The sequence below is a fragment of the Hippocampus bargibanti genome, linkage group LG20 (genome assembly GCF_051943395.1).
Source record: "Hippocampus bargibanti isolate YZ-2025 linkage group LG20, ASM5194339v1, whole genome shotgun sequence".
Lineage (NCBI taxonomy): Eukaryota > Metazoa > Chordata > Actinopteri > Syngnathiformes > Syngnathidae > Hippocampus > Hippocampus bargibanti.
In genome coordinates this window covers 6918687-6938974 of record NC_142753.1, presented here as the reverse complement: position 1 = coordinate 6938974, position 20288 = coordinate 6918687, and the positions used below count along the sequence as shown (strand labels likewise).

At 47.8% G+C, this 20288-nt stretch overlaps 4 protein-coding genes and 1 long non-coding RNA gene across 12 annotated transcripts; 3 read left to right on the top strand and 2 right to left on the bottom strand.

The window, feature by feature from the left end:
• Positions 1 to 92: 92 nt before the first annotated feature.
• Positions 93 to 5068, top strand: LOC148882882 (phosphatidylinositol 4-phosphate 5-kinase type-1 alpha-like). The gene is made up of 13 exons (XM_089023617.1): positions 93 to 629; positions 997 to 1019; positions 1613 to 1687; positions 1764 to 1894; positions 2365 to 2482; positions 2569 to 2721; positions 2854 to 3153; positions 3286 to 3485; positions 3563 to 3646; positions 3703 to 3751; positions 3831 to 3915; positions 4032 to 4220; positions 4481 to 5068. The coding sequence occupies exons 1-13, from the start codon at positions 578 to 580 to the stop codon at positions 4525 to 4527; spliced, it is 1506 nt and encodes a 501-aa protein (XP_088879743.1). The 5' UTR covers positions 93 to 577; the 3' UTR covers positions 4528 to 5068.
• A 406-nt stretch (positions 5069 to 5474) lies between these two features.
• On the top strand, positions 5475 to 8312 carry LOC148882881 (26S proteasome non-ATPase regulatory subunit 4-like). Its single transcript, XM_089023619.1, has 10 exons — positions 5475 to 5703; positions 6143 to 6283; positions 6385 to 6499; positions 6594 to 6680; positions 6759 to 6827; positions 7016 to 7231; positions 7459 to 7567; positions 7641 to 7772; positions 7873 to 7928; positions 8034 to 8312. The coding sequence occupies exons 1-10, from the start codon at positions 5627 to 5629 to the stop codon at positions 8202 to 8204; spliced, it is 1173 nt and encodes a 390-aa protein (XP_088879745.1). The 5' UTR covers positions 5475 to 5626; the 3' UTR covers positions 8205 to 8312.
• On the bottom strand, positions 7461 to 14073 carry LOC148882880 (uncharacterized). 3 transcript variants are annotated; one of them, XR_016118651.1, is made up of 3 exons: positions 13933 to 14073; positions 13669 to 13827; positions 7461 to 7587 (listed from the first exon to the last, which is right to left on the bottom strand). It is a non-coding gene; the product is annotated as an uncharacterized LOC148882880 (long non-coding RNA). The 3 variants fall into 3 exon arrangements; XR_016118652.1 differs by lacking the exon at positions 7461 to 7587 and adding an exon at positions 9053 to 9514; XR_016118653.1 differs by lacking the exon at positions 7461 to 7587 and adding an exon at positions 13313 to 13440.
• znf687b (zinc finger protein 687b) lies at positions 8464 to 15992 on the top strand. 6 transcript variants are annotated; one of them, XM_089023613.1, is made up of 10 exons: positions 8464 to 8745; positions 9553 to 11709; positions 11797 to 12044; positions 12126 to 12310; positions 12387 to 12563; positions 12636 to 12798; positions 12875 to 13210; positions 13289 to 13389; positions 13645 to 13732; positions 13961 to 15992. In XM_089023613.1, exons 2-10 carry the CDS (start codon positions 9567 to 9569, stop codon positions 14537 to 14539), a joined length of 4020 nt encoding a protein of 1339 aa, XP_088879739.1. In that variant the 5' UTR covers positions 8464 to 8745; positions 9553 to 9566; the 3' UTR covers positions 14540 to 15992. The 6 variants fall into 6 exon arrangements, with proteins under 6 accessions (XP_088879739.1, XP_088879738.1, XP_088879735.1 ...); XM_089023612.1 differs by having other exon boundaries at positions 9553 to 11712; XM_089023614.1 differs by having other exon boundaries at positions 8688 to 8745; positions 9527 to 11712.
• A 366-nt stretch (positions 15993 to 16358) lies between these two features.
• hax1 (HCLS1 associated protein X-1) lies at positions 16359 to 20262 on the bottom strand. Its single transcript, XM_089023620.1, has 7 exons — positions 20088 to 20262; positions 19168 to 19397; positions 18920 to 19092; positions 18788 to 18848; positions 18454 to 18590; positions 18246 to 18366; positions 16359 to 17321 (listed from the first exon to the last, which is right to left on the bottom strand). Exons 1-7 carry the CDS (start codon positions 20150 to 20152, stop codon positions 17251 to 17253), a joined length of 858 nt encoding a protein of 285 aa, XP_088879746.1. The 5' UTR covers positions 20153 to 20262; the 3' UTR covers positions 16359 to 17250.
• Between the last annotated feature and the right edge of the window lie 26 nt (positions 20263 to 20288).

Below are 20288 nucleotides of genomic sequence, written 5' to 3'. Positions count from 1 at the left end.
TGGGGGAAAGTTGTGGGAAGTACGCATTCTTGTTGTTTAAACTTTATCGCGGATTACAAATTGGACCAGAAAACTTAATCAACACTTTAATAAGTTTTAACTGACACCTACTACGTTTCTATGTTTCTTTTACAAACATTAACAAATTGTCAAAACCGCGGGCGGGTGTACGCACAATTGTCGAATTTTAGCCTTTACCTCCAAAATAAGAGACATGTTGACCGCGAACATGCGTTTTGAATGATAAAATGTTTATTATAAATATAATTCTTTATTATTACAAGTTTTAACAATGTATCGACTTAATTAGGGACGATAGCGGACACAACGTGATTCCCGGGTTCGCTTTTAGTGATCCACCATTTCTTTTTTTAAACTTTAATCGGAATTTTTCTTTTCTTATTGTGCTTGCTTGACGCCCGTCAACAACTTCCGCGTTACTTCCCTATTTACGAAGTCGCTATGACAGGATTGGCTTTACGCCGCAACATATGTTTAGGCATATATTTGGTTCCCTTGTTTGATGTATGACATTTTGGAGCTTCGGCGTGTTTATAAAGTTTGAAAAAGATTGCCAATGGCCGCGGCCGCACTTCCAGACGAGCCGCAGGAGCTCCACAGCCCTGGAAGTAAGTGACGTCAGCGTGGACGCCAAAAGAAAAAGAATGTGTCGTTCCCCTCGTCAAACTCCACGTCTATGTAATAACTTTTGGAGTAATGATCCGCACGTAATAAAAAATGCCCGACAAAACTAAATGAGAGAAAGGGGCTTGCATAAGTTCCTAAAAAGGGCTCAATGGTCAGGAAAGAGCCCGTACAAGTCAGTCTTTCCTTGCTAAAAGTTAACAAGGTGTGTCTGCCTGTTTGGGCCTCAACTCAAATGGGCTCCTCCACCGCATGATTTCGATTTTAAACCAATACCATCACAACAATTCGTTTGTTTGCCCCCCCCCTATAAATACCTTTACACTGTACTGTATTCCCATTTGTCTGCAGATTCAACTGGGGCCGGAAAAGAGGTAAGAAAAGCTGGTGGGTGGGATTTAAGCAACTAGAATATGGAACTGCGAAATGTAATTTTCAGTCAATACATTTCCCCAGAAGAGTTAACCCCTAGACTGGTTCCTTCCTCATGAACCCATTTACGCCGAGCGTGTTCATATGAACACAGATATTTATTTAAAAAAATCAAAATAAAATCCAAACAGAGTATTAAATAGGTTCAAACGCAGAGTATAATTAACAATAATATAATTAATAACTAACGTGGCAACAAACTGAAAAATGACTTTATATGTGGTCATTTGGACACGCTCGGCATAAATGGGTCACGCTTTTTTTAGCTTAAAATCTGGACTTTCAAAGCTGCCAGCTCAGTTTGACAATTGTTATTTTCCCCTTGCTATATATTTCCTGTTTACTCAAATCTCAACTCCATTTTTCATCAAAGAGCACTAAAAAAACATCCATTCAGATGATAATAACTGAAAAAAAAATAACGGGAACTTGTTGATTTGATTCATCTCTCCATGTCTAATGCCAAGAACAAAGCAATTTGGCACTTGTGGTTTGGAAAGGAGCAATTGAATCTTCTGATTCTCTTTCTTGCTAGATTGCAGCTCCAGTTGTGAAGAAAACCATTGGCCACCGCGGAGTGGATCAGACTGGGGAGACAGTGTACAAAAAGGTGAGAGGAGTGGCCCGTATTTTAAAAGGCATCCAACATCACCAGCTGACGTTTTCATCACACGTTTGCCTTTCAGACACCCTCGTGGGCTCTGCAAGGTGCAATCCAGTTGGGAATCACACACACGGTGTGCAGCTTGGCTCAAAAGTCCGAGCGAGATGTGCTTCTGCAGGACTTCGAAGAGGTGGAGAGTATCTACTTCCCAGGGTGGGTGGCCTTTGCAGCCATGATGGACCAACAATACTCGCACTTTGGGACAATTTGGAGTATTCAATTAGCCTGCCGTGCATGTTTTGGGAATGTAGGAAAAAAAATGGGAGTATCCGAAGAAAAGCCACGCAGGCTCGAGGAGAACGTGCAAGTGGCCCCACACAGATATCGTTCATTAAAATACAAAAAAAATGTCAATGCTAACAGATTAGAGAGAAAGCTAACGAAAAGCATGGGTGTCCATTCTTGATTCTCTGTGAAGAGCAAGTCTTATTTCTGTGGCAAAATGAGCATCTGAGACGATTCTCACGACTGTCTCACTTGCTCCCAGGTGGCCGAAACGCACGTGCAGGAAAAAGCGCTAGGTTGCATTTGAATTTGAGAATATTAGATGGCAAAAAATAGTTTTGACGGTGATTGCTTTTGTCAAAGATGTTGATATTTTGTTTTTGTTTGAAATTGTCCAGTCAGGGCAGCAGTCACACCCCGGCGCACCACTACGGTGACTTCAGTTTCAAGACGTACGCGCCCATCGCCTTCCGCTACTTCAGGGAGATGTTTTGCATCCAGCCTGATGACTACATGGTAGAATGCGATTTCGGACGGGATATTTACCAAACAGATTTTCAACTTACGGCGTGCGTCCTCTTCACTCTCTCTCTCTCTCTCAGTGTTCCCTTTGTAGCGAGGATCTGATCGAGCTTTCCAACCCGGGAGCCAGCGGCTCGCTTTTCTACCTCTCCAACGATGACCAGTTCATCATGAAGACGGTACAGCGCAAGGAGGCCGAGTTTCTGCAGAAGCTCCTTCCGGGATATTTCATGGTGAGAAGAAAAAATTGTTCAGAGCTTGCTAATAATCCAACGGAAGTGTGCTTGCTTTTTTTTTCTTAAATGTATCTTCATACCAAGAAGCGACACAGCAGACCCCAACGCCATCTTTCTGCTCTCTTCCAGAACCTGAACCAGAACAAGCGAACCCTGCTCCCCAAGTTCTACGGTCTCTACTGCATCCAGGCCAACGGCACCAACATCCGCATCGTCGTCATGAACAACCTGCTACCTTCCTCTGTGCAGCTGCACCTCAAGTTCGACCTGAAGGGCTCCACGTATAACCGAAGGGCCTCCTCCAAGGAACGGGCCAAGGCCCTGCCCACCTTTAAGGACCTGGACTTTCTGCAGGACATGCCTGACGGGATGCTGCTGGACGCGGACATGTACAGTGCCTTCTGCAAGACTGTCCAGCGGGACTGCCTGGTGCGATTCGGACGTGGCGGGGAGGGTGGGGATCAATTGTGGGGCTTTGGCTTGAGCACAGAAATTAACAAAGTCATGCCACCCCACGCCGTTGTTATACAACTCGTAATGGCTATCTCCCCCCCCCCCCAGGTGCTCCAAAGTTTCAAGATTATGGACTATAGCCTCCTGCTCGGGATTCACATCATGGATCAGGCTGGCGGAGAGACGGTGCAAACGGAGGCGGCGGCCGAGAGGAGGAAGCCTCAGAACCAGAAGTTCCTGTACAGCACGCCCATGGAGGCCATCCAGGCCGAAGACAAGGGTCCCAGCGCGCCAGGAAGCCATGACCCGTGAGTGTCAATAAATAAATTAAAAAAAATTCATAAACACTTTGGAGCAATTCCCCAATTTGACTCTGATTTGTCAGCACGGGAGGGATTCCAGCACGCAATTCCAAAGGCCAAAGACTCCTGGTCTACATTGGCATTATTGACATTCTGCAGTCCTACAGGTGAGTGCTACTTTGATTCTACTTTGGACTGAGAATGTAAACATTGCATCTCACAGATTTATCAAGATGCTGGAGCACACGTGGAAATCTCTGGTGCAAGACGGGGTACATTTACCGCCGCCACGTCCGTCCACGATTCCTAAAATGATTGACGATACCGGTTGGGGTTTTATCTTTCTTCCAGGATACGGTGTCAGTGCATCGACCGGATTTTTACGCCGATCGTTTCCAAAAGTTCATGTGCAACACGGTCTTCAAAAGAGTCCAATGTAAGAAAGAACCTTGTCAATATGTGTGGACTCAACTGAAGATGGGAGGGGCATGCTAGCTTTGCCACACTTTTTTTTTCCCTAACTGGCCATTGAAATCATCCAATGTATCCCAGTGAAGACGTCGCCATCCAAGAGGCGCCAGAGTACTTTAAGGAAGTCCGAGGGTGCCGCAGCTCAGCTGGCAGAACAGAGCAGCAGCCAGAATCAGAACCGGCAGTTTAGTGTGCAGGATGAGAACCAGCAACCCATTGTGAAAGATGCGAAAAGCTCAGCGGGCAAAGACGACGCGGGCCAGGAAAATGGTAAGAAATGCAAGTGTGAGGATGATGCTTTGTGGTGCTGCATCCAAAGCTTCCGGCATGTTCCAGCATGTCAATGTGTTGAAATGTTTTATTCGCAGCTGGTAGCCGACACATTTGAATGTAGTCCATTGAAGGCCTCTCATTGTTTGGCCATGATGGCAGTACTTGGATAGCCATGTCTTTTTTTTTAGGTGTAAATGAAGCATGTTTTATTACTTGCCAGATTCCGCAATATTTTTTCTTATTTCTCTGTCATACAGGGGTAACGGATACGCCTGAAGCTAATGAGGCGAATGGAAAGACCTGATAACAACTCTCCACTGAAGTGGTGCCCAGCATATATCTATATTTATATATGCATCTTTTTTGGGGGTGCCATTCTCACCTGCACTATGATTCCCTTTGACTTCCGTGGCATATTGTTCCTAATATCAGTGGAATTCTTTTACTTGTAACCAAGGATGGTCGTTCTTCTCAATTTAGCATTTTTAAGTCTATTTTAAAGACTTGCTGAATGACATTGGGAGGACAAATACCAACTCTGTTCCGTGGATGGAACAATCCCCCACAGAAAAAGTGCCAGGACACAGCCAGAGCCATCAAAACATGTCCTGCACAAAGAATCCATGCTAAAGTGTAATCTCTATTGTGTAGATCTTTAATTCCAGAGAGTGTTTACAATTTTAATACTCTGGCGATGTTACGCACTGCACTGTACAAAATGTAACAATGGGGATGAGTTATTTATACAATGCACGTTTTGTAAGCTCATTGTATATACAGGCTTTGGATATGGTGCAATACTTTCAGTTCATTGAACAGTTTGTATTATGTTGAAAAAAAAAAAAAAAAAAAAAAAAAAAAAAAAAAAAAAAAAAAAAAAAAAAAAAAAAAAAAAAAAAAAAAAAAACACTATTTAGGTGGTTTGCTATTTTATCCTCAATCACAGCCTTTCTGGACCAAAATCCTGGTGTCTGTGGTGTTTTTGCTGTGGATTGCATTTTAATCGTTCATTTGTAAATAAAATTGCCTTTGATAAATCTTGCTTTTTTTAGCTGGTCAGAAAATATACAGTAGTATATCGGCCCAATGGGCTTGTCTTTGTACGATTAGAGTATTATTATTTCAATGGTATGTCTATACTCCGTTTTTTAAAGATTTTTAATGTAAGAATAGGAACTTTTAGGCTGCTCGGGGAGAATAAGAACTCCCAGTACACGCTCACATGACTCATTTCTCTTGACCACAGTTCAACGACGGGGGGGGGGGTCGAAATATGTCCACTTTTTATGACGATTCGTTTGTTTAGACCGGTGACGTCTGGAATAGGAAGCCCATCCACCAATCACATACAAGATGGTCGAAACTCAGGCCAATTACTGGTGGCCTTGCTCAACTGTTAGCCAATGGGCTGTGAGTTTATTCAGGACTACCAGTATCAACAAGACGTTTCCAAAATGGTGCTCGAAAGTACTATGGTCTGGTAAGGAGCACCCGATTGGTATTTTAACTCTATTTAACACCTTCGAACTCATCGCGCAACTAATTAACAACAACGTTATTTGGGGCGGGGTGTTAAATGTGATGTTTATGTCCGCGTCGACCGGGTGAGAACACGTCATTCAGAATTCTGACTGCTAAGAGCGGCTGAGTCATTTGCTAGGAGCTAACCATATTGATTATACCCTCTCATTCGTACTTTTCTGTTATTACAATATATCTAAAGAAATAACCCCCTTCCTCCAATACAATACACCATAGTGCATCAACTTCCAAAAGTGCAGCTACATTCTCAAAATACATTACCTTTTAGTTTGAAAGGTTATCACTTGAAAGCGTTATAGACACATTACTTTGGTGTTGCACATACTCAAACTCACGAGACTGGCTGTTCAAATTGATTTGTTTGTTACCATCACCAGTGTGGACAACAGCGAGTATATGCGAAATGGTGACTTTCTACCCACGAGACTGCAGGCTCAGCAAGATGCCGTTAACATCGTATGCCACTCGAAAACGCGCAGCAATCCCGAGAACAACGTGGGCCTGATCACCATGGCGAAGTAAGAAACCCTCAAACCGCTTCCAAACTGGAGATTTTTTTTTTGTGTATGCCAATATATGTACAGTGGTTACACCGTCATTGACTGCTTATTTATCCAAGTAACTGTGAGGTGCTGACCACGCTGACACCAGATTCTGGCCGCATTCTGTCCAAACTTCACAACGTCCAGCCGAAAGGCAACATCTGTTTCTGCACCGGAATTCGAGTGGCTCATGTGTGTATCCCCATTCAAACGCATACTCCCAAGATGTGTGTGGGTGTCTGTGCACCGCAACTGAATGGCGCTGTGTGTTTGTCTTCTTACGTAGTTGGCCTTAAAGCATCGGCAAGGTAAAAATCACAAGATGCGGATCATCGCCTTTGTGGGGAGCCCTGTGGAGGATAATGAAAAGGAAGTGAGTTTTTGTCCGGTGGCTGTTTTTAGTTTTTAAATTCACAACAGATTCAGATTCATTTTATTTTGTGTGTTGAAGCTTGTCAAAATGGCAAAGCGCTTGAAAAAGGAGAAGGTGAATGTGGATATTGTCAACTTTGGAGAGGAGGTGAGGAGATTTTTTAATGTGTGTCCTTTCAACATTTTGAATAGAATTAACAACTCCAAATGTTTTTTGTAACTTTGGCTTTTTTCTACACATTGCACCCAAGAATGTTGATCCACCCAAAATTAGGTCGCAAAAAGACTTTTTACAGCTAAACGTTATTCTGAGGGTATTTTATCATATGGATTCAGGAGTTGAACACGGAGAAGCTAACAGCCTTCATCAACACACTCAATGGCAAGGAAGGCGCGGGCTCTCACCTGGTCACAGTGCCCCCAGGACCCAGTCTGGCCGATGCCCTGCTCTCCTCGCCCATTCTCGCCGGTGAGGGCGGCTCCATGATGGGCCTTGGGGCTAGTGACTTTGAGTTCGGCGTTGACCCCAGTGCCGACCCGGAACTCGCCCTGGTAAGCCAAAACAACATATGTGAGAGTGAACGGGTGTCGGGGGGTAATTTGTATGGCATTTTTAAACAGAAATAAACATTTATTTCCATGATCTTTTATTTTTGATTTAAGTGCATTCGTGAAGAAAAAAAAAAGATTTTACTCAGATTTTTGGGGGGAGGGAAAAGTCTAAAGTGAATGCAACATACCAACATTGCAGTGACAACGTCCTTCGCGTGTCTTTGTAGGCCTTGCGCGTGTCCATGGAGGAGCAGCGTCAAAGGCAGGAAGACGAGGCCCGTCGAGCCGCGGTAGCCTCAGTGGGCGAGGGTAGTGTCCCCATGCCTGCTGCAGATGGTACGTGTGTCCCATGGCACCTGGCAGAGTAGCACAACACATCGTCACCCCAGACATTTGCGCTTACTTTCAGAATCAGAAGACGCTTTACTGAAGATGGCCGTGTCTCAGCCTGAGACGGGCGGAGCCGTAATACCAGACTTCAACACCATGACTGAGGAGGAGCAAATAGCCTACGCCATGCAGATGTCTCTCACCGGAGGAGGTTGCCTCCACATCGACGACATTCAACACAACTGATGTGAGGCGTGTTATTCGGAGACATCTGTAACATGTTTTTTTCTCTCCGTCTTTCCAAATAACAGAGTATAGTAGTGAGATGGACACCGGTGTCCCAATGGAGGCTTCAGACTCTGTCAAGGTGAGCCAGGCTATCTTATTTCGGATCTTGACAAATATACGTGCGTGAATGATGTCATTCTAAATCCATACGGATGAGCCTCATGGCTTTTGCAAACTCAAACAGGAGGAAGACGACTACGATGTCATGCAGGACCCAGAGTTCCTTCAGAGCGTCCTGGAGAACCTGCCTGGCGTGGACCCGAACAACGAAGCCATCCGCAACGCCATGGGCTCCCTGGCCTCCCAGACAAACAGCAAGCCGGATGTCAAAAAAGAGGATGAAAAAAAGAAATGAAATTCAATAAGCATTTCGACGTGAAAAGATGATCATGAATCGCACACTCATGTTATCTATATCCTATTTGTGACACTTTAAAGCACCCCAATAAACAAGGATACAGCATTTCGTTTATTTGTATCACTTCTATGAGCGTTGCTGGGTATCAGCTGACTAACATGCAAACATGTATGTTTTTGCTGGAAGTCGCAGTAAACCCACGCAGGTACATGCGAACCGCATGGTATATCATACCAACCCATGTTTTTATTTGAAGAATAATGGAATCATTTGATATTAAAAAAAATATTTTCAACTCTACTTGTTTTTACACATTCTGTATTCAGTAGCTTCAAATTGCAAGGTGCACGCAGTGTCGATTGATTAAGTGAAGGTGCTTATATAAATATCGGAAAAAATATATATTTTTTCGTAGTCCAAACAATGAGGTCCGGTTGATTTTGCCATTCCTGATTGGAAAGTCGCGGTCACATGACGGGAAGCGTTTGCGTTTTCAGCTGCAACCCGATCTCAGGATAGTCGGAAATCGCACATCCAGGTAAACAGTCAAAAACGCCTCATTTCTAATCTCGAAAATCCTGAACCGAGCCACGTCATCATCGACGGCACCTCATGAAAGTCTACCCATCCCTTGGTTATTGTGATCATTTTTTATTCTGTAAACGGCGAAGGCTAGCCTGTTAGCTCGGTGACCCCCCCTTCTCCGTCACTCTGGCCAGCGAGCCAGCAGTCGTCCGCCGGAGGAACGGGGGGTGTCGTTCGAGCTTTCAGGGGCCGATGTCTCAGCAGCGCAAGACGGCCGCGATCGGGCGCCCCTCCCCGATCGTTATTACATTGGTATTCAACCCGTATTAAAACTAACAAAGAAGCCGCATTTGCCTCCCATTCATCGGGAAATATGCACCGATGGGTTTGGAGGCTAACGGGCTAGCTGGCTAAAGCTAACCGATGTCATTATGGCCTTCTTGTAAACAACAAACAAACCAAAAACAATTACACTTGCTAATGGTCCCAGCAGCCGCCATTATTAATTTTAACACGGTATTTAAAATAATCATTTATATTGGAATTAACATGGTACATTGTGGTTGGCATTGTTGTCTAGCAGTTAAATGTTCTGGGTTCGAATTCGGGTTCCGTGGCTTTCCGGTGATAGGTCCTTACCTTCTGCCCGGATTTGTGTGGGTTTCTCCAGGTACGCTGGCTTTCTCCCACATTCCCCCAAAAGACGCGTTAGGCTTGTTGAATGTGTCCTGCGATTGTCGGGCAATGGGGATTTTTTTTTCGTTCATCACCATCATGGGTTTCTGTAATTACAGAGGTTCCGTCGCTTTACTTTCTCCAGGTGTTCATCCCGTAATGGGGGACATGAAGACCCCAGATTTTGATGACCTGCTGGCAGCGTTTGACATTCCAGACATTGACGCCAAGGAGGCTATCCAATCCGCACCGGATGAGGTGGAGGGACCAACCCACGGGCCCACCGCGGCGCCTCTTGGGAAGACGGACAACGCAGTGGGCTTGCCAAGCCCGTCCGACTCGCAGGGGGACACATCCATCGTGAGCGTGATTGTGAAAAATAAAGGACGTGCTGAGATGACGGCAGGTGAAGACGATGGCGCTGCAGAACCGGATGCCATTGATGTGATCGCAGGGGTCGATGTGGGTCCTCATCTTGGCGGGATGGCGGAATCGGATGTTCTCAACCACAACGGTTTCGGGGTGTCCAGCGTCTCCGTGAGCCAGTCCAATGGCTCCCCGTGGCCCCTTCACGCCCCCAAAGCATCAGCAGAGACTTCAGGTCCGTGCGCCCTCTCGGTCAAGTCCACCAAGCAGGGGGGGAACATTTTTAACAGACTCAAGCCTCTGTTGGGCCCCGGTTCTGGAGATCCGTTGGGCCGGGCGAGGAAGATGCAGCTTCTGCAGCAGCAGCAGGAAGCGGGGCAGGAGAGAGCGGACATCCTCAAAACAGCACTACCCTCCGGTTCTTCTTACTTCCCGCCAGCAAAGCCTCTTCCCGCCACACCCGCCGGCCTTTCGTCACACATCAAGCATTTTAACGGTGCCCCCAAAATGGCCGACTATCAACACCAACAAATGGAGGTGGACGAGGAGGACGATTCAGATGCAGATTTAGACAGTCCGCTGGTGATTCAGGAGAATCCAGAGTCGCCCGTTTCCACTCCGATGAACCGTCGTTACAAGGATCTAACACAGCCAACGTCATCCACCACTCCGCCCCACCCGAAGCCAGGGTACACCCCGCAGGGGGCGTCTCTGACCCCTGAGTCGGTTTCCGCTGGGAATGAGACCCTTCAGCTGGAAGATAAGCACCCGGAGCACGTGATCGAGGAGAGAGACTCGCCAGAGAGCCCCGAACCCGAGGCGCCCAAGACCACCTCTCAAGTGGCGTGCACCAAAAGGTGCTCCAGCCCCGCCGCGGCCTCCATGCCGCCTTCGTCTGAATTGAGGGAGCCCAAGGAGGAGGAGGAGGAGATGGAAGTGGGGGACGGGGCGGAGAAATCGGTCGAGGGGAACGCAGACAAGCCAGAAAACGTGGGTGAGGAAAAGACGCAGGCGGACGAGGGCAAGGCAAAGGCCGTCCCCCCTGAAGGTTTCTTGGTCGCCGCGCCGGCCGCCCCGGGTGCTCCGTCGCGGCCCCTCAAAGTCCGCATAAAGACAATCAAGACGTCCACGGGTGGCATCACCCGAACGGTGACCAGGGTGGCCCCCAAGGGCGGAGGCAAAGGTCCCGACCCGAAAACGGCCAGTGACCGCAGGGTGTTGGCAACCAAAGCTTCCAAGACCGATCAGCAGCAGAGCGTGAGCGCCTTAAACACCTTACCGGTGTCCACGCTCGCCGCCAGCAGCGTCATGCTCGCCGCCGCCACCAAAGTACAAAACAAAATGGCCGCCCCAGACAAGGCCAAGGTTTCCGTCACGGCGGTGAACATCACCAAATCCGCCGCCCTGCCCGCCACCCCCACCGTGGCCTCGTCGCCCAAGTTCTCCGGGATGGGCGTCCGGGCGGCGCCCAAGGCCTCGCCCAACGGAGCGGGCGGCCCCCCTCCGTCAAATAAGCCGGCGTCCATCGTGAACAGCACGGGCGCCGTCATCTCCCGCAGCCAGTCCAGCCTGGTGGAGGCCTTCAACAAGATCCTCAACAGCAAGAACCTGCTGCCCAGCTACAAGCCGGACCTGTCGGCAGCCCCGCCCCCGGAGTGGGGGCTTCCGCTGCCGGCGTCGGGCTACCGCTGCCTGGAGTGCGGCGATGCTTTCGCTTTGGAGCGAAGCCTGGCGCGCCACTACGACCGACGCTCGCTGCGCATCGAGGTGACGTGCAACCACTGCGCCAAGCGGCTGGCCTTCTTCAACAAGTGCAGCCTACTGCTGCACGCCCGCGAGCACAAAGAGCGAGGCCTGGTCATGCAGTGCTCGCATCTGGTCATGAGGCCCGTCACCGTGGAGCAGATGATCGGACAGCAGGACGTCACTCCCGTCGGTAGTAAGCACAAACGCACCACACAACCCCCTCGCTCTACCCGTCCGCCTTCTCCTTTCACTCCTAACGCCCTTAACGTTCCGCCAGGTGTGCTTTCCTCGTCCTCCCCGTCGACCGCCTCGTCGACTCCGGATGGAGCGGCCCCGCCCGGCGGAGCTCCGCCCCGCCCGGTCCGCCGCCTCGCCCAGGGCCCGCAGGCACTGATGCCGCTGCCCTGCAAGAAGGCCGACAACCTGCAGTACAACAACTACAAGTGTCCCGAGTGCCAGACGCAGTTTTCCGGCAAGGCGGCGCTGGTCACGCACTTCCAGCAGATCAGAGCGGCGCCCAATTCGGTGAGGTCACGTGACCGCCACGCCATAACGAGCGTCCAATCCGCTCGGCCATGAAGACAAAAGAATTTTCGGGTGTTCCAGACGTGCTCCCAGTGCTCTCCGCCCATGATGCTGCCCAACTCGTGCGCCATATCCGCCCACCAGAGGGTCCACAAGCACAAGGCGCCCCACGTGTGCCCCGAGTGCGGGGGGGTGGCGCGGCAGGCCGTCTTCCAAACCCACCTGGACGAGGCTTGCCTGCACTTTGCCAGGCGCATCGGCTACAGGTCGGCGTAACGCCCACTCGAAATGTCGGCCGCCCGCTGTTAATGCCCCTCCCCTCTGGGACTTTCTGGGTTGCAGGTGCTCCAGCTGCCAAGTGGTGTTCGGCGGCTTGAACTCCATCAAGTCTCACATCCAGACGGCTCACTGCGAGGTCTTCCACAAATGTCCCAGCTGCCCCATGGCCTTCAAGTCGGCCCCGAGCGCCCAAAGTCACATCAGCACGCAGCACCCGGCGCTCGCCGGCGGGCAGGCAAAGTACGTGCGCAGCGCCGCACTTTTTTGCTCCCTCTGCCTCTCGCTCATCTTCACTGTGGCGTCTCTCGGCAGGATGATCTACAAGTGCGTGATGTGCGACACGGTTTTCACCCAAAAGCCTTTGCTCTACATGCATTTTGACACGCATCTGGCCAAGCAGAAGGTGCACGTGTTCAAGTGCCCCGACTGCACCAAACTGTACGCGCAGAAAGGCTCCATGATGGAGCACATCAAGGTGAGTCGGCAAAACCGCACGCCACATTTTGTGCCTTCAGCGTCGCCCGCGCCAAATGGCTCATCCCGCCCTTCAGACGACGCACAGAGGCCCGGCGGCAAAGCAGGAAGCCGCTTCCGACACCCCGACCGCCGCAGCCACTGCGCCCGCGCCCAAGTCGAAGACCTCCACCAAAGCCGACAACTCCGACGGCGAGGACTGGGGGAGGGATCAGGAGGAGGAAGAGGATGACGACGACGACGAGGAGGAAGACGACGATGACGACGACGGGGACGAAGATTACGAAGGCCCCGGCTCGGGGGCGGCTGGAGCCACCCCCGGAACCCCCACCGAGTGGAATTGTCCGCAGTGTCAAAGCACCTTCACCGACAACGACGACTACATCAGCCACGTCAAGTTGGAGCATGGAAAGGTACCTTGAAATGGCCGCAGACGCCGCACATTTTGTGTCTAACTTCAACATAACTCCAAAATGTCCCTCCTGCCACAGTTCCCCTGTCGCATTTGCGGGGGGAACTTCAGCACGTCGTCCAGCCTCAGACGCCACGAGAGGGTCATTCACGAGGGCAACAAAAGGGTCTTCCATTGCCAGTAAGTTTGGAAGTTACACGATCTGGTTGTGGAAGATTTTGCTCGTGTGCCCTTTCACACACAACACAGATTTTTTTTTTTACCATGAGGTAATTCTGTAACTTTGAAGTACTTTATTGACTCAATAAACAGTATTTGGACAATATCGCATGTCACTGCATTGTACTCCTGTACTTCTAATGTCTATTTTTTCTGTTTAGCGTTTGGATGACTGTGAAGCCAGTCCTAATTGTTATTGAAATATTGTGGCGGCAGGTATTGCACGGAGGGTAAACGCACCTTTGGCAGCCGCCTCCTTTTGGACAAACACATCCGAGTCAAGCACAGGGGGACAGAAGGACAGGTGAACCGCTATTCACTCCCTTTTCGCAGTTGATCACTTGCTCCTAAGATGGTCCTGGTCTCTGGACCAGTTTGATTATCCTGCTCCATGTGTGGCTGAAAAACAAAACAAAAGAAAACAATCAGAGACACAGTAGGCGCTTCATCCGCTTAAAAAAGTAAACATCTGACATTTGTCAAGGTCAAAGTATTGTTGCTGACCTTTTTTGGAACCCTCTCCGTTCCTCAGGCAGTCCCGATGACCCGGAAGCGAGCCGCCATAGGCGGCGAAGGTCCCGGCAGCTCCTCCGAGCAAGACGGCGAGGGCGGCAGCAGGCCGGCGGATGAGGAAGACAACCCCCCGGAGGACGGCGAGGAAGGGGGCGCGGGCCCCGCCAAGAGACCGCGGGTCGCGGCCGAGCCGGAGGAAGATGGCGGCGGCGTGTTCCGCTGCGTGCCATGCGGCTTTACCACCGAGGACGGGCCCGACTTCCAGCGCCACATCCCGCAGCACCGCGCCGACACCGCTTCCTTCCAGTGCCTGCAGTGCGGCGTGTGCTTCGCCTCAGCCGGCTCGCTGGGCCGCCACCGCTTCATCACCCACCGCGTGCGGGACGCCCAGGGCGAGGCCGACCGTGGCGCCGGACGGCCGTCACCGGACATCTCGCCCGGTGGCGGCGCCTCGCCTCAAGCGGCGGAGGAAGGCGACGGCAACCTGATCTGCAGGGTGTGCGGGCGGCGCTTCGACAAGGCGTCCGATCTCAACACCCACTTCCGGACCCACGGCATGGCCTTCCTCACCGCGCACAAGACGGACAAGCCCCAGTAGCACGCCACCAGGCCAGTCTGCAACAAGGGTTCTCAAAACAGTTTGGGTCCAAGGGAGGCTTTTTATTCCTTTTTTTTCACCCAAGGACCCCCCCCCCCCCCTTCGTAATCCCAATGCCAACCAAGCATAAATACCATATGTACCCCCTTGAATGCCACTGGAGCGATTTCAATTCTCCCAATCTGTCCAATGGCAAGGCACTTATAACCAATTAAATTCAAATCCTAAAATGGCGGCAAAGCACTACTTTTAGAGAGCGCAATAATCTAAATGACATTTAGACGCTCACTTCAACATACAAGATGCTCTAAAATGGTGCCAAAGCAATACTGTGTTATACGATGGCAGCAACCGAACAAAATAAGCAGGGGCTAACTTTTTAACTAACTATTACTATTATTATTAAAAAAAAAACACTGGCATTCGGGAGATAGAGATCGAGTCCTGTTGTGAACAGTAGAAAAACGCAGGTGACTGACGTCAGCATCTTATCAACTGTAAATATACCAGAAAGCAGAAGCTCGTCACATGATTTCAACTCACAAACATTCATCTATCCATTTTTTTACGATCTGCTTATCCTGACAAATACTGGGGGCCTAGCAAGAGCATGCAAATTCCCCAGAAGGAGGCCAGAGCTGGAATTGAACGTTTGCACTGAGATTGCCCAGCTAACCACTCAAAAATTAGCCTAAAATAAACGCCGTGCATATTTAATTTTCACACATGTGACTTCGACACTTACACTACCAATCCAGCTAGTTCCTCAGTATGTACGGAAGAGAAATATTGTCTGACATGCCGCCCGTAAAGGTTTGCACTTTTTTATTTGGGTGGGTGACAGAGGGAGGGGGGGGAGAGATAATAATCAAATATATTTATAGTTACAAATTATGCTTTATTGCAAATTATTTTGCTGGCCCGAGCTGTGAGAACCACTACTCTGATTGAACGATCCTACTCTAGTTGCATGCCTGGACAACCCACCCCCGGAACTTGGATTTCGACTTGTAATATTTATTATTTATCAAACACTGCTGCAAACTGGCCAGGATTATTTGTGATGTTGATTAAGACAGTAGAAAAAGAGGACGGACGAGTGGCTAGTATGTGATTTTTCTTCTGTAAATACATCATTACACTACAAGAAAAAAAATATGATAATGTGAATATGTGTAGTATTTGTACTGTACGGTTCCTTTTTATTCCAAGTATTAAACACCCTAATTAGGAGGAAGTCAATGTATATCAATACGTTTCTTTTATAATACTTGACAGAGAAAAAAAACACATTTGTCTTGTTTTTATCTTTTTATATATGTGTCATATCATATTTATATTAGATGGATGTTCATAGTGGAAACGTTCGTTTTTTTTCCATGGTTGTGGTCTGCTTGCTGAAAATGCCATACGTTCACTTTTGTGCAGTTTTCAAATAAATGTCAAAATGAGACTTCGATTTGGATCTTATTGTCAACATTGGTCGGAAAGAAGAGATGGTTTGACTGAATAATTATGATTGTGTGTGTGTGTTTTTTTTTAATGAAACTGCTCTAACTTAGTATGTGACCTTCCTTCGAAAGCAAACAAGACATTTTGACAGTCTGAAGGGTGTTTGAGGGAAATCCTCACCTGCTCGCACTGTGACGGTGCTCCTCCGACTGGCTTGTTCAAAGCCACCTCGCTTTCGGTGTCTAAAGCAGAGAAGCGGCTAACCTAATGCACAAGCATTCGATCCAGCTTGCGGTGCAAATTCAAAAACAAATCAAAATCTCAGACTAAAACTACAAAATCTCCATGTTTTTTGAAGCCTTCCAAACAACATCAACATCATTTATTTGTTTTAAACGCACCAACCACCACCAGAGGCCAATACAAAAATAAATAGCAACAATCGGATGTAGCTAACCTTTGTTTTATATGCCCTCCTCTTTTTAAATTAGGGGTGTGGTTATCGGATGTCTAAAATCCCTGAGAGGCGCAGTTATGATTTACATCTGTCATCTTTCTCGAGTTCTTCTGTACTACAGTCAAACCTGGTTTTTGACCATAATCTGTTCCAGAAACGTGTTCGAAAACTGATTTGGTTGAAGGCTAGCAATCTAGCTGACTATCAGTGTATTAGCTAACTAACTAGCTATCTTGCTATTAGCTATAGCTAGCTATCTAGGTGGCTAGCTATCTGTTGGCTATCTATTAGCGGGCTGGCTAGCTTTCTATCTATTAACTTCCGGGTTGAACGCTGGTGCGTGTGGCTGCTCACCCACAAAAAAACTTATCCTGTGACTGTAAAGTGACCTTGAGAGTTTTGAAAGCCGCTTATAAATGAAATTTATTATTATTATTATTTGGCTGTTGGCTAGCTTTCTGACTATCTGGCTAGCTATCTAGCTGGCTATTTATTAGTTAGCTAGGTAGCTTTCTGTCTATGTGGCTAGCTATGTGGTTGGCTATCTAGCTAGCTATCTATTAGCTAGATATTAGTCAGATAGCTTTCTATCTGAGTTATTCCGTGTTGAATAAATGCTGGCGCGTGTGGCTGCCGCTGGTCACCCACAGTAAAACAGATCCTGTGACTGTAAAGTGACCTTGAGAGTTTTGAAAGGTGCATATAAATGAAATGTATTATTATTTTTCTGTAATATGATCTCACCTTGCGTGCACTGAACAACTCGACAAAAGAAGAAAATTGCGTGTGTGTGAGAAATAAGTCATTTCAAGCCTCCAAAGAGCTTTGAAAATAAGTCGCTGTCGTCGTCCCGCATGTCTGAAAATGAAGAACCTGAAATGAGAACGGGCACAGAATAAGCAGGGATCCTGCAGAGTGCACTCTTCAGCGAACACTCACCCGATTTTTCTCCAGAAAAACAGGATTACAATTAAAATTCAGCGCTGCCCAATGTGGCGGAGGTAGTACAGTGAAACCTTGGCTTATGAACTTAATTGGTTCCCAGACAGAGTGTGTAAGGCGAAAAGTGTGTATCCAAAAATGAATTTCCCATAGGAAACCATTAAAATTAGAATAAGCCGTTCCCAGGTCCCCATAAAATATAATTTTCTACTTTCTAATTTTCTAAGCCTTAAAACTACACAAAAGATACCTTATTTTATGTAAAATAAACGTGCTATGGTATTATAATTAGAGAAATAAACTGTATTGTAGAATAAAGTCCTTTTATTTACCTTTGTGATGGCTTGATGGAATGGAGTGGCCGGTTTCCTCAGCATTAAATACTTGATGAGGAATGTAACCTTCTTTCACCATCTTGAGGAATGATCTCTTGTCGGTGCTTTCTCTGTGATAATTTTATCTAGTTCCTCATTAATTGTTATCTGTTTAGCTGGGTTGATAGTTTTTTGCATCAACTGTACAGATGGGTTGTGCGAGTTGTTTGTGGAGCCTAATTGATGGGCTATTTTAACCTTGCAGTCTACACTCTGCCTTTGAACTATCAAAATTGAAACTCTCTCACTGTCATCTGCCTGTCTCTTTAATGTTTAAACCACCTCCCCTCACTGCTGCGTTCTTGACCAATCACGAGGCTTTAACCGCAGACTGGTGGCAGGGAATAGAGGACAAAAAAAGTCAGCAGCCATTTTCTTTTTGGAGAACAGCTGCACTCTCGCTCTGTAAACCCCACACCCCCTCACTGCTGCGTTCTTGACCAATCACGTGGCTTTAACCGAAGACTAAACCCATACAGACCTGGTAGAGCGGGTCCGGTATGACAATACAGTCCATCTTGACCACTATGTCCTCCCGAGCGGGTTACGGTGGTCTCCTCATTGCCTCGGCCGTCCCTCACTGTGCGCCGCTCCTCCAGCGTCTTGTTACCAGGCAAAAAGAAAATAAACGGCTAAGCGCTAATATACAAAATGTCCATGCATCATCTGCCAACAAATTAGCTTGTTACCCCGTCACTTTTAAGCACTTTGGTGACAGTCACAGACTGGTAGAAGGACCTGCTTCCAGGCTGTTGACTCGGCACCCGGTCGGTGGGTGGTGTCAGAATCTGATCTAAACCGCCGGAGGATACGGCAGAGTCCAGGTCTGTAAAAACGAAGATCATGCGTTTGTGCTCTTTAACAAGTAAAGACGAAGCGTGCTATGCTAGCTTCTTGCATTAGCGTCAAAGTACTTAGCTGAGGATATATGGACTGATTTTTCCAATCAAATGCTCCCCCAGTGTCCTAAGCTTCCTCATGCCTCAAATTTTGGCTTGTTCCCTATCACTCAGAATGACCCACCTCTGTCTTCTTTGCTCTCATCTGGAATTTTCTGCAGCCTTTGTGTCCAGACATCGTTGAACTGAATACAAAGACAGTAGATCAGAGTGCACTAAAATAACAAAAGAATGCTCAAAATGATTTCCCGTGTACTTTAGAAAAAGGGGTGGAGCCTGGAAATTGTGGAGGCTCATAAGGAGGACGGTTAGCATTTCTCCTTTGGTCGCCGCCGCCACCGGGAGATTTGAGCATAAAGTCTCTCAGGGGGTTCCCGCTGGATCCACCTCTTCCCTCCTGACATGGCGGTGGCGCAATGCTAGGAATACCTACAGTGAATGATGATTGACACCTTCACAATTCAAAATCTTTCCCATTTGCAATGCTGTAAATGACAGCGCTACCGGAAAGAGAGTCCCGACGACCGAGCTGGGAAAAAATCTCCTCCATCTCTCGGAGGATGTGGCCAAACAGTGGAGGTTCTTGGATTCTCATCCCATCGGGACTGAAGCTGAAGTCAAACTTCCAGGCACTGTCAAAGGGGTCCTGCCCACCACCTCGGAAGCTGTCGTAGAAAAAGCCATCGTCCTCGTCGTCGTCCTCATCGCGGGTCATGGCATCAAAAAAGGGGTCCCTGTGGAGTTGGATTAGCAGGCAAGAATAAATAAATCCCAAATATTCATAAAAACCGTTGGGGATATTAGGCTTTGTGTTGGAATTTAGGAATGAGCCAAAAATGCGCTTCATTTTGTACCTGCTCCAATAACTATTCAACGTTCCAGTTGTGTGTTCATTCAATTTGCTGCTCTCAAAGCTAAATTCACGACATGTGCCTGTGTAAATGACCAAGGTGTTCATTTTACACCCCCCGCGAATAACGGGAGTTCGCTGGACCAGGTGTGCTACGTTGACATGAACATGTGAAAAACGCCACTTTGAGCATACAGAAAATACAACGCGAGTTAGCTCACAATGTATCTCGCTATCAGAATCAGAAGAATCAGAATCAGAATCATCTTTATTGCCAAGTATGTAGGACACACAAGGAATTTGTTTCCGGTAGAACACGCTGCACTAGTATCGTTGTCAAAAAAACTGCTAAGTGGCACTATTTCCATTTTGGCGAGTATTAAATTGCATTGTCGAAAATATCGAACAACGAAGTACGTACTGTATTTTGAAGTTGCTGGAACCACATTCCTAACAGTAATATACGGCCGAGTATGGGGTCGACATTTAAAAAAGGCGCATTTTCAACAATTTGTGTTTGTGAGCTCCATGTTAGCTACGTCGCAGGTGACACTTTAGCTTCTTGCCAACTCACCTTCGGCCGCGAAAATGACCGCCTGGAACTCCGAAGAAGCCACGAAATAAATCAAAAACGCTCATTTAGGAGATGTTAGTTTTAAAAAATAACTTCTGACATTCCCACAACGTATTGGCACCCCAAAAAAAGTATGCCGACTAAAGCCCAGGGTCGTAAAACATCGAGTGTCTGTGACGTCATTGCCGTAAAGCTGTTTTA